This window comes from Sinocyclocheilus anshuiensis, unplaced genomic scaffold (genome assembly GCF_001515605.1).
Source record: "Sinocyclocheilus anshuiensis isolate Anshui unplaced genomic scaffold, SAMN03320099.WGS_v1.1 scaffold267, whole genome shotgun sequence".
Taxonomy (NCBI): Eukaryota; Metazoa; Chordata; class Actinopteri; order Cypriniformes; family Cyprinidae; genus Sinocyclocheilus; species Sinocyclocheilus anshuiensis.
In genome coordinates this window covers 253,416-269,370 of record NW_015552637.1, presented here as the reverse complement: position 1 = coordinate 269,370, position 15,955 = coordinate 253,416, and the positions used below count along the sequence as shown (strand labels likewise).

At 37.0% G+C, this 15,955-nt stretch overlaps 1 protein-coding gene across 1 annotated transcript in view; it reads left to right on the top strand.

Annotated features, from left to right (window-relative positions):
* The window catches only part of LOC107666766 (R-spondin-2), a 60,292-nt gene that overhangs the window by 8,950 nt on the left and 35,387 nt on the right, over positions 1-15,955 (top strand). The window contains exon 2 of the mRNA XM_016458199.1: positions 13,239-13,427. Within this exon, the coding sequence (XP_016313685.1) occupies positions 13,239-13,427 (189 nt within the window). The remainder of the gene's footprint in view (positions 1-13,238; positions 13,428-15,955) is intronic.

Here is a 15,955-nt window from a genome sequence, read left to right as displayed (position 1 = left end):
CCTGAAAAATGTATCACAGTTCCACAAAAATATTAAGCAGCACAACTGTTTTCAACATTGATAATGATAAGAAATGCTTCTTGAGCAGCAAATCAGCATATTAGAATGATTTCTGAAGGATAATGTCACACTAATGGCTGCAAAAAAAAATCAGCTTTGCCATCACAGGAATAAATTAAATTTTAAAATATATTAAATTAGAAATGGTTATTTTAAATTGTACAAAAGTATTTCACAATATTTCTGTTTTTACTGTATTTAAAAATATTAAATAAATACACCCTTGGTACGCATGAAAGTCTTTATTAAAAACATTAAAAATCCTTACCAACCCAAAATGGAGGGGTCTTATATCATTCTCTTTTTATTTAATTTTATGTATTGATGTTAAATACTTGCAGTTAAATATGTAAGGAGTTCAATATTGATTTGAGTTCAAATCATTGTATTATGATATACAGTTACATGGTCATTATTAAAAAAAAAAGATTGCCGAATGACGAATCAGAATCAAGTTTTCCAACGAGCTGTGTGATAACAGGAAGTTTCAGTCTAGTACTGCAGCAGTTATTGTAGTCTGTTTTTTTGTGTTGTCTTTGGTGACGCTGGTTCGTGTGCATGCATGCTATGTAGTCTGGCATTGTGCCACCTAAATAGGAAACAACTGAGGGAGAAAAGCCCAGTTTTGTGCTTTATAATCTGTTGCGCATAATTTGGGGAAATTCACAAGCTTGAGTTATGATTTTAATGTGCATGTGGCCTTGAAACGCATTCCTCAGACTCTTCAGTTTCAGAACACAGAGTACTTCAATTGTGGTGAGTTTATGCATTGTGCGACTTCAGTATATCTCTATTTTTGTCCCTTTATTTTCCATTTATCTTTAACTACCGACTGAGTAGTAGATATTTAGAGGGGGTCAGGCCAAAGGCGGGGGAGAATGGTAAAGAAAAGTTTAGGTAGGAAGGGAAAGAGAAAATACCTTGTACATTTCACAAATTCCTCCTTTTTTCATCCTCTCAGTTATCCACTTGTATTACATCTTGGCTGACTTCAACTGTATTATTTTATCTGAACCAGAGCCAGACCTCAGAAGCACACCGTCTTCTCTTGTGTAAACAGCTGTCACAGAGAGGACGGTACGTTGGAGGTATCCGCAGGCAGGGGTCACATGTAGTTTTCATGTTCATGTGCTAATAATGGATTTGGTGGCGACACTCCAATAATAGACACTACTAGTTTGGCATTGTAATCTTTCGCTGTCTTTGTTTTTGCACATATTTTTTGTTTTAGTGTTTTTTTTTTATTTTTTTTTTTAGATTTAGTCAGCAAATTCAATCAAGTCCATTAAAATTCAATCAGTTTTAATCTTAGTATTTAAGTGCATTTTGTCAACAATTTCTTCATGTAAACAATTTCTTTAACATTCTGAACAATCAAAGACCTGTTGTTTATCAGCACAAACAATTACTTTCTTTTAGAGCCTGGATATTTCTTTACGAACAAAGTAATTTACGTAAATGAGTTACACATTCTAACTAGCATGTATAGTTCAAGTTCATTTGTGTATTTGTTTAATTTTCTGTGAAAATGTATATTGCCATTAAAAAGTTTGGGGTCGGTAAGGTTCTTTCTATATTTTTGCTAGAAGTATCTTATCTGCTTACAAGGGCTGAAGTTACTTGAGCAAAAATGCAGTAAAAACAGTAATATTTTGAAATATTATTACAATTTAAAATGACTGTTTTCTATTGTAATATATTTCAAAATGTAATGTATTCCTGTGACGTCAAAGCTGAATTTTCAGCATTCCATTACTCCAGTCTTCAGCATCACATGATTATTCAGAAATCATTTTAATATGCTTATTATTATAACCATTATGCTGCTTAATATTTCTGTGGAAACCGTGATTTTTTTTTTTTTTTATGAATAGAAAGTTTAAAGGAACAGAATGTATTTGAAAAAGGAAATTTTGTAACATTATAAAAGTCTTTTATAAGTGACAGTGACAGATTTTTTTTATCAATTGAGTGTCTTCTTTCTGAATAAAAGTACAGATTTCTTCCAAAAAAAACAAAATAAAAAAAAAACACTGACTTCAAACAGTAGTGTAAGCTGTAATATTATGTTAATGTTATGTATATAGTTCATTTATCTTTACAATGATTACAATGTTGCATTATCATTTTGTCAATAAACATTTTTAGCATAAACCTTCTTTGTCGAGATCAACACCACTTTCATGTGTCAAAGGCAAAAGGAGAAAGTTGCATGATGTGGCCAACGTGTTTATGGGAGTACGGGGCCGTACAGGGGCCGTATCTGAGATGTATCTGGCTGCCAGACAGGTCTGTTTTGGTAAGAGCAAGAAGAGGTTGAAGTTGAGTGATTATCACAGAGCTCTTTAGTGTAAGCTTTGCCCTGGGGAGCAGATGAGACGAGCGGCCATTACATAAAACCCTGCCCTGGTGTTCATTTGTATCTGGAAGTGTTCTGGCATGTCCCGTCTTGCCAGGTTTTCACAGGGATTTGACAAATTTGTAACAATACACGCAGATTTTATACATTGTGCCACCCATGTGTGCAGGAAACCGCAACTGTAGAACCTGTTTTTGTTATTTTCAGGCTTATTCTGATCATATGCGTGCCGTTTTTGAAGTCGATGGCATGGGTGCTGCGTGGTATCCTGTTGAATTTTTGCTTAATTGGCTCAATAGAAGTTTTTGGAGGGTCTGCTGCAGCTATTTATGGAGTAGAAGACTCAGTCTTGGGCATCAGGCTTTGAAGTCCCCTCTCAGTGGTTGGGACCATATGAGGTTCCTCAGCATGTTTCTGCCTGCCACCCCCGTGGTGCTCTCCACTTTTGACCCTATGGATCACTTCTGATCTGGCCTGGTAGGGAAGGGTTTAGCCAGGGAGGTGGAGAAGAGGTGTCGTTAAAGGGTTAATGAGGTAATACCTTTCATGTTCCTAGCATAGCACAGATTCAGGCGTGAAGGCAAACAATGCAGTTTTAGAGGGAGGTCTGCTGGGTAGTGTGTCCGTATATGCATGTGTGGGTGAGTTTTATGTGCATTCATAGTTTTAAACTTAGTTTAGAGGTGTTTACAGTTACTAATGCTCGAACAGAGATTCGAACAATCCCTTAACTGTTAGTATTAAACTTATCATGTAATTCATCTTACAAGTTAAGAATGTGAATGATTCCTCAAACTGTGTAACTTGAGAAGAGGTGTGCTATTACTTTTCCAAGCGAATCGACAATATTTTTGCTGACAGATGATAAAATGATAGGAAAAAAACCCAGAACCGACTCATATCTACCAGAATATCATTTAGACCGGTGGGTGGCAACCGCACAGAAACACACCAAAACCCACCAATACCACCCATGTGCATTAGTTCTCAACCTTTTTGACTCCAAGGGCAACAATATTTGAAGGAATTTTAGAGCTTGGCATTTTTAGAAGAACATATATTCTATGGTGTGTTAAGAGTTTTATTAATTTACTTTACTTTTCCAAGTCTGGAAATCACTTTTAAAATTAAACTTCCTCAAAGGTTTGGGGAACTGTGGGAATCCTGGTTCTTCAAATAATAAACAGTTACTGACAGAGTAAATTAAGACATATCTTGAGTTGTAGTTGTTTTAGCTTTTCAGTGTTTGTTCTGTTATATTTGAAATAATTTTAAGGCATCTTGAGGGCCCCTTGAAAGTTTTGCAAGGCCCCCTAGGCCCCCTTGAGAACTACTTCCTAAGTGTAGATTTTTTCATCTGAAAATGAATGTAGTTCTACTTCCTGTGTCAGTGGTGGTAAAGTGCATCATGGGCAATGGGTTGTGGCTAGAAGGAATACATCTCCGACCGGAAACTAACAATGAAATTAAATTTTCTACCTATTAGATTGTGTTTATTATCGTCTACACCTACCACAACCCTAAACCTACACCTTACAATAATGCAAAAATAGTAATTATTGTTGTACCGTGTGACAAAAATTACACTATATTGATGTGCGCATGCCCAGTAGCCTTCTAGCCTTAACCTGGGCAATACCTTTGATCTTAAAGGGATAGTTCACTCAAAAAAATTCTGTCATTTACCCTCATGTTCTTCTAAACTTGTATGACTTTACTGACTTTTTTTTTTGTCAAACACCAAAGGAAATATTTTTTAAAATGTCTGTGGATTTAGTTTTTTCCCAATGAAAATCAATGTTGTTTGGACCCCAAAGTTCTTCAACATATCTTCTTTTGTGTTTCACAGAAGAAAGTAAGTCATACAGATTTGGAATGACACGTGAGTCAGTAAATGACAGAATGTTTATTTTTGGGTGAATCATCACTTTTGCATAACTTTGTATTGGATTGTAGGATTGCGGTGGTATTATTATGAAGTGGCATGAGATTGGATCACTGGCAGGTGGAAAAGAAGGGTCTCGTTAGGTCCTCTACTGCTCAATGGTGTGAAAAAATCCCAGGCACGCTGTTTCTCTGATCTTTGGCTGTGACGTTGCTCTTTCTCCATGCAGGGAACTCACTACTAACTCCTTAGCATGTGTGTAGAACAGCATGTGTGACTGAATTGCAGGATTCAGAACCCATTGTGCCACAGGTGTGAAAATTAGGTGTGAGGTTTATGTGTGATAAATTACCAACAGGTGTGCTAATTTTAGCCGTTCCACTTGCCACCCTCTCCACCACCACCCTCCTGTCTTTGCTTCTGTACCACTTTCTTTACACTGCTATCATTTTAAGGTCTTTTTAAAGCATAAATTAAAGAGTTTAATATAAATTAATTCATTTTAATAAATGTAAATATAATCATTAACTAATTAATGATGCTAGAGGAAGAAGAAAATAATAAAATTCAGTTCATATTCAGGATGCATTCTCGTCTTTTTTTTTGGTGTATATCTTTCTTTTATCTTTTTTTTTCTCAGACCCACACCTCACCTCTTCTCTACAGACCTGAGAACATAACAGAACATCTCACTCTGAGAAGAATTCATGGAGTGGAAAAAGTTGCTGACTTTCAAATTCCATTCCAAAAAAATAGTGAGCTGTGCAGAAACATAAAACATATCTTCTCACACATAGCCCGTCATGACAGATAGCCTTTTGCACCTTACAGCACCTGCACATCTTTGGTCCACACATAAAGCAGTCTTTTTTTGTGTTTACGAGATGCATAGCAGGCAAAGTGCTATTTCACCTCTCATTCAAAACACCCATTGTTCCTTTGAGAGCTAAAGGCAGTTTCAAAAGGTGTCTGGGTAGGCTTACAGCATATGAACAACTATTCATTGTATTTTTACATTGTATTCGTTTTTAATGGGAATTTTCAAATGGACTTTACAATATGGCAACTCTTTCATACTTAATTGCAGCCTACTTGAATTGAATGTGAATCATTTTTCACTACCCATTAATGTTATATAATTCAGAGTTAAACAGGATATCCAACAAGAAAATATGCCTTATTTTATTTTATTTATTATTGTTTAACTATATTACTTTTTGATTAAGATTACAAAGATACTTTTCAAAATGTTATCTATTATTAATTAATGAATTAATTGCTTTTTTAAATCTGTTTCTTTAAACTCTTTTTCTCATGTATCATCCCTCGCAGGGATAGAACCAGCAACCTTTTGGTTATGAACACCGAACTTTAAAGACTTTTAATCAAGTAAATAAATTAATAAATGTTTTATCAATGAGGAAACACTATAGCTCAGTGTTAGAGACATAGTTTAAATTATTGGCTACCTTAAAAAAACATTTATTACTACTTGAATGAGTAAGACAAGTCAACAATAATCAGTCCATGTGTGTGTGTGCTCTACAATCTCTCTGCGAACTAAAAAGCCATGCCAGGGTATTAGCATACACGTCAGCAGGTTTGCCCTCAGGTCCTCTGAATCAGTTTTTGTCCTGCGCCAACTGCAAGCAAACACTAACACCAGTACCAGCTGCCCGAGCTTACAAGGTATGTTTGGATATCAAGTCCACCGATTCAATCGCAGTGATCCAATCAACAAACCTATCGGTGCTTGCCATGTCTCCCGGGCCTGTATCACAGGAACACTCTCACTAAGCTAATAAGACAGTGCAGTGAAACAAATGTGTTTGCTCAGACACGTGGTGCAGAATCATTATAAGTAATGGGATTGCCCTAAAGATGCCTACATCCTGACTATTTCCAGCTGCAATCTAGTCGGAGGTGAAGTCCAGCATATTTTCTGCTAAATTGGAGGAGAAATGTGCCTGTAGAGCAAAACGTACTCTTGCCATATACCACCATTCTGGCTCTGGTGTATTAATCATCAGCAAAGTGTGATTTCCATACCCATGACCATGACAAATAAAGTCACATGCAACAAATGCGGGCGGATTGATGCAGTTTTCCATGTACTGTCTTCAACCATGTGGAACAATGTGGGGACTGGCACACTTAGTGGATGATCTGAAAGTTTTATTGCATACTCCCAGTTTCTTTTCCATTATAAGAGAAGCGTTTCTGATTCTAAATGCATGGTTCACCCAAAAATACTTACCCTTATGTTGTTCCAAAGCCATATGGCTTTCTTCCTTCCACAAGTGGAGATTACAATTGAATAGTGAATTGTGACTGAGGCTGTCATTCAGCCTAACATCTCCTTTTGTGTTCCACTGAAGAAGGTTCATACAGGTTTGGAATGGCACAATGAGTAAATAATGACAGAATTTCAAAACGATCCAGGTGATGAAGACTGACTTCATTCCCAGTAATGTGACGCTTATTGCTCAATAACAACTTTGAACTTTGAATGGTCTTAGTATATTGGATCGTATTTTATTACTTTGTGCTCTGATAGATCAGTGTGGTGGATTTTGATTGGTGGTTTAAAGCAGTGTTGTTATTGTTAACTAAAATAAAAAAAAAAACAAATTTACTAATTGAAATAAAGCTGAAATAAATTAAAATATAGATATTAGAAGAAACATAAACTGAAAAACATTTGTAGAAATGTAGTCTTGGCAACTACCTGAAACAAAATTGAAGTTGAGTTGAAGTACTAAAATGACAACAGCTGAAATAAAAATAAAAGAAAGCTAAATAGATATATTAAAAAAAAAAAAAAAACTAATAAAAATTACAAAAGCATATACAATTATTAATAGCAAAATTAAAATAAAAACAAAATATAAAAATAAAGCTAATTAAAAATATTAATAGCCTAAATATTATAATAATATATAAATAATACTAAAATAAAAAGTAAAGTGTGTAACATTTTTAACATTAAATAATAATAATAAAAAAAATGGCTATCCCATGCATTGAAACTATAAGCAAGAGATTCATCCCTCATGTTTATTCGAGTGGTCTGACATGTCAACTTATGGCTCAACAAATCATTAATTTTGCAATTTCAGTCGGTGCCTTCAACTTAAAACACCAAGCTAAGACCTCAAAATCTTTGAGTACATTGTAACAATGTCATGTAAATCATCTGTAAATCTATGTGTAATATTAAGAAGAATCAGACTGTAAATGATCCCACTTTCACTTAACTTTGTAGTAGTGTTATGCCATGTGCGAAGAGGTACAGAGAATAATCTTCTATTTGTCAAACAATTCTCACTAGTTGGACGGACATCAAATTAGCCTCAGTGTTGCAGATACAATAATTCTTCATGGTTTCCTCTTCCCCTTTCAGAGTTTTTTTTTTGTATTTTAACTTTTTACAGCTTTTGAATCTTGACATATCATATGACGCATGATATCATCGAGATTGTAGGGACAGGGATGATGTCATGGGATGATGTCATAGGCATTTGTTAGTGTGAGAAAGAGAGATCGCTGGAAGTTGTTGGCAGTGTTTGTCTGAGGTGGGGGTTTGCCATTTCTTCCCAGCTCTGCTGGCCCAAGGCGATGAACGTCACGGTTGTTTGAGAGTCTTTAAACATACCTTAGAGAGTTTTTTTTTTTCTTTTTTCTGTTGGATCTCACTCACACTGTAATTACTGTTGATCAGGATTCAAAACAAAGCCAGCCAAAGCTGAATGAAGGCAACACACTCTAACAATGCCGTCATATGTTGTGTTATGAGCTTGTGATTCGCATGAATGAAGGACCAAGAATTTTGCATTTACCTGAATAAACCACAGTCTCCCCACAGAAACTGGGCACAGTGAAACTAGCACAGATTATTGTTGGACAGATATTTCACTCCTTTTAAGTTACATTTCATTGCACTATTGTCCGCAGATGAATATTTGTCAGCAGATGGATGCCTTACCTGTCATTTGATGTTCCTGAGAGATGATGTCAAAAGTGATGTGCCGATTATAGATGAGAGAGAAAAGTAAGTGCCCAGAAAAGTGTGGCGAACAATTGAGAGAACGAGGTAAAGAAATTAAAACGCAGCTAAGAACAAAATAGCATCTTCAAAAGAGGAACGACAAATCAAGAAATTCACCTCTAAACCATTTGTACTGCTGCTTTTGAGTTCCCTCATATAACCTCATGCTTGGCTGACAGAAATGGTGGAGACCGTATGACCGAACTATTTGTTGGCTCTTTTACACAAAACAATGTCACACTCTAGACAATTTGCAGAAATTGTGTTGTCTTCTGATCAGACTGCAGTAAACTGGAGTTGTTGTGGTGTCTTTAGCACAGATGTTCAAAAAGGACAAGGCCTTTGTAAAAACAGTTGTTTAGGTTGTAGATGGATCGTTTAATGCATGATGAAAGAAGGCACTTGCATATTTTGCTTTGTGAAACATTTGTCCTGCGCTCTCAGTGTAAACTCTTTCGCTTTGTTATGGGAAAGGGCAGTTCAAAGAGTGCACAGGTTGTCAGGTCAAAATGCATTTGCAACCTATTTTATTACTGAATATGGGTGTAAAGCTACATAATTACATTGATTATGAAATGTAATAATCCATTATAATATACAATGTGTTACACAGGCCATCTCATATTACTGTACCTACATGCACTTGCAACAGAGGTTGATAAATGCTCCAGTTAAATGAGGAAAGTTCTTGCTGCAGAGTTTGTATTTCAGCATTATTATTATTAATAATTGCATGCATCAGTTTCAGCAAAGCATGTTAACTGTTGTCGTTTTCTTCCCAAGTTGTGATTTTGATTCTTATTTTTTACGTATATTGAAAATGTGCTTTAATTTGCCTTGACCTATAATGATTATTTGTTAATTTACACATTTTAATGATCAATTGTGTATATTAAGTTCAGTAAATTGTCTGCCATTGATGTGCACATCTAATACGCGTATCAACAGTCTACTTAAATGAATAGTTCACCTAAATATTTTTGATTTACCCTCATTGTTTGAAACTTGTATGACTTTTGTTCCTCAGTGGAACACAAATGGAGATATTTTGAAAAATGTCTCTGCATTTTTTTGTGCGTACATTAAAAGTCGGTGAGGTCCAATGTTGTGAAAGAAAGGCGTACAGAAATTTCATTTTTGAGTGAAGTATTCCTTTAATGTCTGTTTGTATTAGTTTGCTGAATGGATATTATCCTTTCCTTTAATTGGATTATTAATAATGATACACAAATTGAAATTTGGGTGAGAAATCGAGACTATGAGTGTAAGCCTGAATTTAGGGGTGGATTTGTGCTATGCTATAACAAGAAATGTGTTCCTCTTTCTTTAAAAAAAAAAAAAAATCAACAAGAAAAAATTATTCTTTAGTTCCATAATACATGCTTGCCAGCGTAAGTTACACTTCAGCAGGTTAACATGACAGACTTATGGTAAAGTTTAAAGCTCATGCTGGTATGATTCTTGGAACAAAAAGCACTCTTAGCAGCCAAATTTGGCTTATCCACTATAATTTACATAGAACTCAAAATTCTGCCAGACCGACACACTTAGATAATTAGTGTTCTAGAGTAACTTAAAAACATAGCCGGAGATGTTGTTTACATGTATGAAAGCCACTTGGATCATTCGGTTTTTCTTGGATGACTTTTTTCATTTAAACGACGAGGGCAAATTGCTGCACAAATAAGACGCATAAATGCCACATAATAATTTTGGCATAACTAACTATTTAGCTCAAGTTTAAGTATAAATAGAGTTGAATGCAGAATATGAATTGGATCCCACTGAGGCACTATTTCTTGTTTGTTTCCCCTCTTGGGACCCAGTGTCTCTTTAAACCCCGATTTGACAGTGATATTGGAAAGCCATCATATTTTCTGGCTTAGAGCTTGAATTTGATCCCCTCCATGAATTGATGAAAATACGATGCGGAATGGAAGACTCCAGTCATAGCTTCAGGTATAAATCAGCTGGCGGTAAAAAGATTTCCGTAAAATGTGGAAGCACTGGGCCCTCAAGGGTGGCTCTTGGACACCCTTGCCCTAGACGCACCAGATCCCAGCCTCCTTTTTGACATGCCTGTGGTCAGATCTGGGAAAGCCGTCCTCAGACATGCTGCTGATCCAAAAATCTCGAATGAGGTAAAAAACGTCTTACGTCTCTTATTTTTCCATTGATAATTGCTAGACCAGTGAGAGCAGAATCCCATCAATACAGGTCTGAATGTCATGCAATATAGTTGATAACAACCAAACGCAAGGCAACGAGGGAAACGGCATGATCGTGCCGGGCGATCGATGCGCTGATTCGATCATTCAAGGTCGATCATGTTGTTCAAACTCATGTTGACAGCAGCAGTTAAAGAAATCATTTAACTGCCGCAAGGCTTTGCTGAAACAGCTCTGACAGTGGGATGAAAGAAATAACACCCCTATGATTAAGGAACAGGGGAAACGGTTTGTGATATTGCCATACCACCCTCAATTAGGGAAATTCAATAAGGGAAACACTCTGATAGTTCTCAGCTTTTTGATGTTCCAACCTCGCGCCAGTCCCAGTTTCCGCCCGTTCTCTGCACTACGATCGCAATCAGGTCTGAAGTGTGTGGGCTGAGTCGAGGAGATTTTTACCAATTTACGGTGAATGTCAGGTTTCTATAAACATGTTCAAACTGTTTACCATATGTCTTTACGTGTGGTTTGGGAAAAAATTAGTCCAGATCATTTCCTCATCACAAAAACTCTGAGGTCACGTGGCATGAAACAAGCTACACAATAAAGTTGTCTATTTTTTGTTACCATGAAAACAGCATGATACTCTACATACAATAAATAAATAAAAAATACTGTACATATCAGTTCTTGGGCTTTTTTTGCAGACCACATGATTGGCAATATTACATTGTTACAATGTAAATTTGACTGTGTGTATAGCACAGTACTGCCTTTGTGGCATATAAATAACATAAATGTTGTCTGATGACTACAAACGTATTTTTATAATTTGACATCACTGATTTTTTTTAAAGAACTACCTCCACTACAACAGATAAAAAAGTAATTGTATATTGTATAAAACAGAATCTGGTTACTGCATGTCTGTCATCACATATTTAGGGCTCTGATCTCAAGCAGTCAGTTGTTTTTAAATAACATTTTCAGGCCTTTATCAAATTTGAAAATTTGAAATGGTACATTAGCATTAAAGCATGAGGTTGTGTCTCATTTCGCCCCCAAGTATATCATTAATACAGTTTTGAGCACTAGGAAGGACCTTGTTCACCTGAACATTGACATAAACACGACAATATTTGCATTAAGGGAACAGGGAGCTGCCAGTGCTTACTGATTTTAAGGTGCATTCTGGGAATTTCCTGGGAGCAAACTTTTTAGGACAATGAGACATTGACTAGAAGTTGCTCAGTTAAGAAGCAGATTGAGACACAATGATAAAGATGAGAATGTTAAGAATTGTGTTAAATAGCAAACCTTTACTCCTCTTGTATGGTTTGTCCATCTCTCTCGAAGATTTCTCTTGTGTAATTTTATGGAAAATGTTTATAAATGGCACTTATTACATGAAAAAAAAATTTTTTTAGAAGCCATGCTGAAATTGCATTCTCAATTATTTATTCAGACTGAAGAAAAAATGATGGGAAAAAAGGGAATGGGGAAAAAGGTCAGCGAAGTGCATGATATTTTATAAGGCATTGTGGTGGGTCGTCCAGTTCGGACTGTTACTCTATCTCGGTTTGTGATATTTAAAACTTGGCTTCAATCAATAGCAATGTCTCTGGTTTGCAGCTATTGTGTGCGCCCAAGGACATTTTCCTGTAAAGAGGACGCTAAGGAACTTACATTAAGAGACATTTATTGTGAAACGGTATGGTCGTTACTGGCTCTTTTGTCTTCTACCAGCAACATGATCCTGCTCAGAGTCAATGCGATTTTGGGCTTTCAGCGGCTGTCTGAACTCTACATACAGGAGTTGAGCATTTAATCATATCACTGTGCTGCTCACATTGAAAATGGTTTCCTCTGCAAAAACGTCAGGCCTCACTAGTGTCACAGTAATGACAGTTTCTTTAGTCAGTGAAAGTTTTATGTGTCAATGAAAATGTCTGTGACAGTTCTATAGCGGCACACGTTTAACCGTTCAACAAAGCACTTTGCAGTTAGCTTGCTCTGTGGTGTAGTGGTTTACAATGTAACGTTGCTGGTTCGGTTGCAAGACACAAGTCATGAGCTATCACCATGTTCCCTTGAGCGAGGCACTTAACCTCAGTAAGTGAAAGTGTACAGTAAAAATGTGCTTTTGCGTTGTACATTCTGTGTATCCTTACTACAGTAGGTCAAGATTAGAGTTGCCAATAGTCCTGTATTTAAGCAAACAAACTAGCATTTAATAGTAAATTCATATGGGATGCAGTCTTCATGTATTTCAGCATCTTCCACCAAACTCTTAGGAAAGCTTCAGAATTTTTTTTGCATTTGTATTGGTTTACTATTCAATACACATTTGCATACAAGTGTCAGTGTTTAACTATTGCATATTAGAATGGAAAACAGATTGCATGCAAGGGCAAATACAGACAATCTGACAGTTTCTACTGTAAGTTATTAAAATGCATATATTTTACAACAAATGCGATGAAGTCAGTAAACTTGCATCTTAAATGCATTTTAGCACTTCATTTCTTTTACAGTATATGCACATAAATAGCTGAATGCAGTATTTTATTTTTACTTTGTGATCAATTATCACCAATGCTTTACTGAAATAGCAAGTGACATGTGGTAAAGAAATGAAGAGTGTTGGCAAGTCAAGATGTTACTTGGTGTTATTAGCTGGTAAAAGTATCTGTTTTGTGTCTTGCTTCATTGCAGCTAGCTATGGAGCTTATCCCATCTGTAAAGGCTGCTCGGTGTGTTCCAAGGACAACGGGTGTATGAACTGCCAACCCAAGCTCTTCCTGTTCCTGAGGAGGGAGAGGATGAGGCAGTATGGCGAGTGTCTCCATGCCTGTCCGTCAGGCTACTATGGTGTGCGTGGGACAGAGATCAACATGTGCTCCAGTAAGATCCTACACTTTCCCTCTCACATACACACACACTGCCTATTTTGTAGATGCTAATGCACAGACATGCTGGTTTAGCATGGATTTGAGTGAGAGCTTAGCTCTGTAAAAATCTATTTATGTGGTCACGTACTGTGAATACTTTAAGTGAAGGAATACTGCCATGTATTTGATGTGCAAAACGCTTATTGTAGCTTGTAAATTTGTTTTGAGTGAACTGACAAATCTGTTAATTTGGAAAGTTATGACTTTGCATATTGACCTTTTCCCCCAGCATTTTCCATGTGCCATTAGTGGTTTAAAGGCTTTCTGACATACTTAGATCATGTGAGTGCCTTAAAACAGCACTCTTCGCAAACTTACGTTGCATTGTGAAAGCAAAAATTAGGGATGTGCAAAACTACACATTTCCAAAATCAACTAGTCATTCAGACACACAAAGAGAACATGGTGCCATATAAAAATCAAATGTGCCAAACAACAGCATCCAGCAGTTCTAGTTGTATCATCTACGTTGTAACATTGTGTTGATGTGTAGTCTATGTGTATGTGATTTCTCTAAATAAACACAGGAGGACGTTTATACGATTTCATCAACTGACTAGTTTGCTGTTGGATGTCACCCATGCCTAGAAACAATAGCAAAATAGAAAAACAAAATTCTTATATTTGTCTGCAAAGAGCAATATAATAGTCCTATTGGAATTGTGTATCGCTTTCCTTCCATGCCCTGTATTTTATAACCTTATTTTAACATTTGCACATTTCCAGAGACACTCTGGACCTTTGAGGTTAAGTGAAAAGCCTGAGGTGTTGGCTTTGTGTTTCATGTGAAAACAAAACTCTAACTCTTTGGATTGTTAAGCCAAACTCCTGACAGACAGACTTAAAACCAGACTTAAGAGTGTGTCAGGACCTACAATGCTAATAAACCCAGATGCTGTACAGACACCCCTGTATAAAAATGCGTCCTTTCTCACTCAACAAACTTGATACAGATTTATCTGCCAATTTTATCAAAAGAGGAGGAGGGGAAACGTTTAAATGCCTCATTTACCATAAACTGGGTGTACCAGTCGAGGCTACTTCGCATTACAGAGTTTTCCCATTCTCGACCGCTAATCAAATTCATCAACCTACATTTTGTAAGTTCTTCAGCTGTGGAGAAAGGAAAAAGACATGCTGTTTTCTGAGACTGTGTCCTCCAACCATTCGCTGTCCTGGGTGAATTTTGATTTTAAATGATACTGATATGTGGCCAGTTAATCTGGATTCCTTTCATGGAGAACTTCTCCTAGAACAAAACCTCACATTGTCACGTAGCATCAAATCTCCGCACAAAGCCTACTTTGATGTGATCGCTGTTTCAGTCATGACTTTGTAATCCAGCTTCGCATTTGACCCTCCTCCTTAAGTTATGCTTTTTCTGTCGTCTTCGCTAAGCTCTTCATGTCTGTCAGTCATAATGGGATGTTCTATCAGGGTTAGTGCAAGAACTAATCGTCGGGTCACTGGGAACAATTTCGAACACACGACAGCCATTCAAAGTCTCTCCGTTTTCTCTCTTGTCCAGGTTTTCAGTGCAACTATGCTCTTCCAAGAGCGTGGAACGGTGGATTACATTGGAGTTGACCATGTTTTTAAAACACAAGCTCTGAAATCACTTAAGCAGCAGCTGCTTATCATTAGACCCTAAGTGTGTGTGTGATCCTATCTCGTTTAAGAATGCTTTGCAGAATCGTCGGGCCTGAGTGAAAACAAAGGCAAAGAGGAGACAGGTTTGCGCTACATCAGTGCAGACTCTTCCGCTGGAGCCGTGGGGTGGGGTCGCACGCTTTTGAAATCCTCTCACCAGATTGAACGCTCTGACCTACCTCTGGCGAGCATCATGTGCGTGACCCAAGCATCTCGAATGAGTAGAAGGAAGGCTAGACTTGTTTTTCTCTTCTGTTAGATGATGTTCTGAACCTACATGGAGACCAAGCTTACTTTGTTGCCAAGCAAAGCTGCTTGTAAATTAAATTATATATTTTATATATTTAAAGGGGTCATATGACGTTGCTAAAAAAAGAACATTATTTTGTGTATTTGGTGTAATTTTGCGCTGTGGATCGCCGGATCGGCTTTCACCGTGGATGAAGCGGAGTCCAGCCCGGGGTCGTCACATGGTTGCCGCAAGCCTCCTTCGTCGAATCTGCAGGCCGACACAAAATAATGTTCTTTTTAGCAACATCATATGACCCATTTAAGGTTCAAAAAACACATTATTTTCAACGTACTGTACATTATTGTTTCTCCTCTATGCCCCGCCTTTCTGAAACGTGTCGATTTTTACAAAGCTCATCGGTCTGAAAAGGAAGGTGTGCTGTGATTGGCCAGCTATCCAGTGCATTGTGATTGGCCGAGTACCTCAAGCATGTGACGGAAATGTTAAGCTGCTTACCATACTGTGATGCCGTGTGACGAGACAAAACCAATAAAACCCATTACAAACGAGGCATTTGTAGCATCCAGTGGGGACATAAT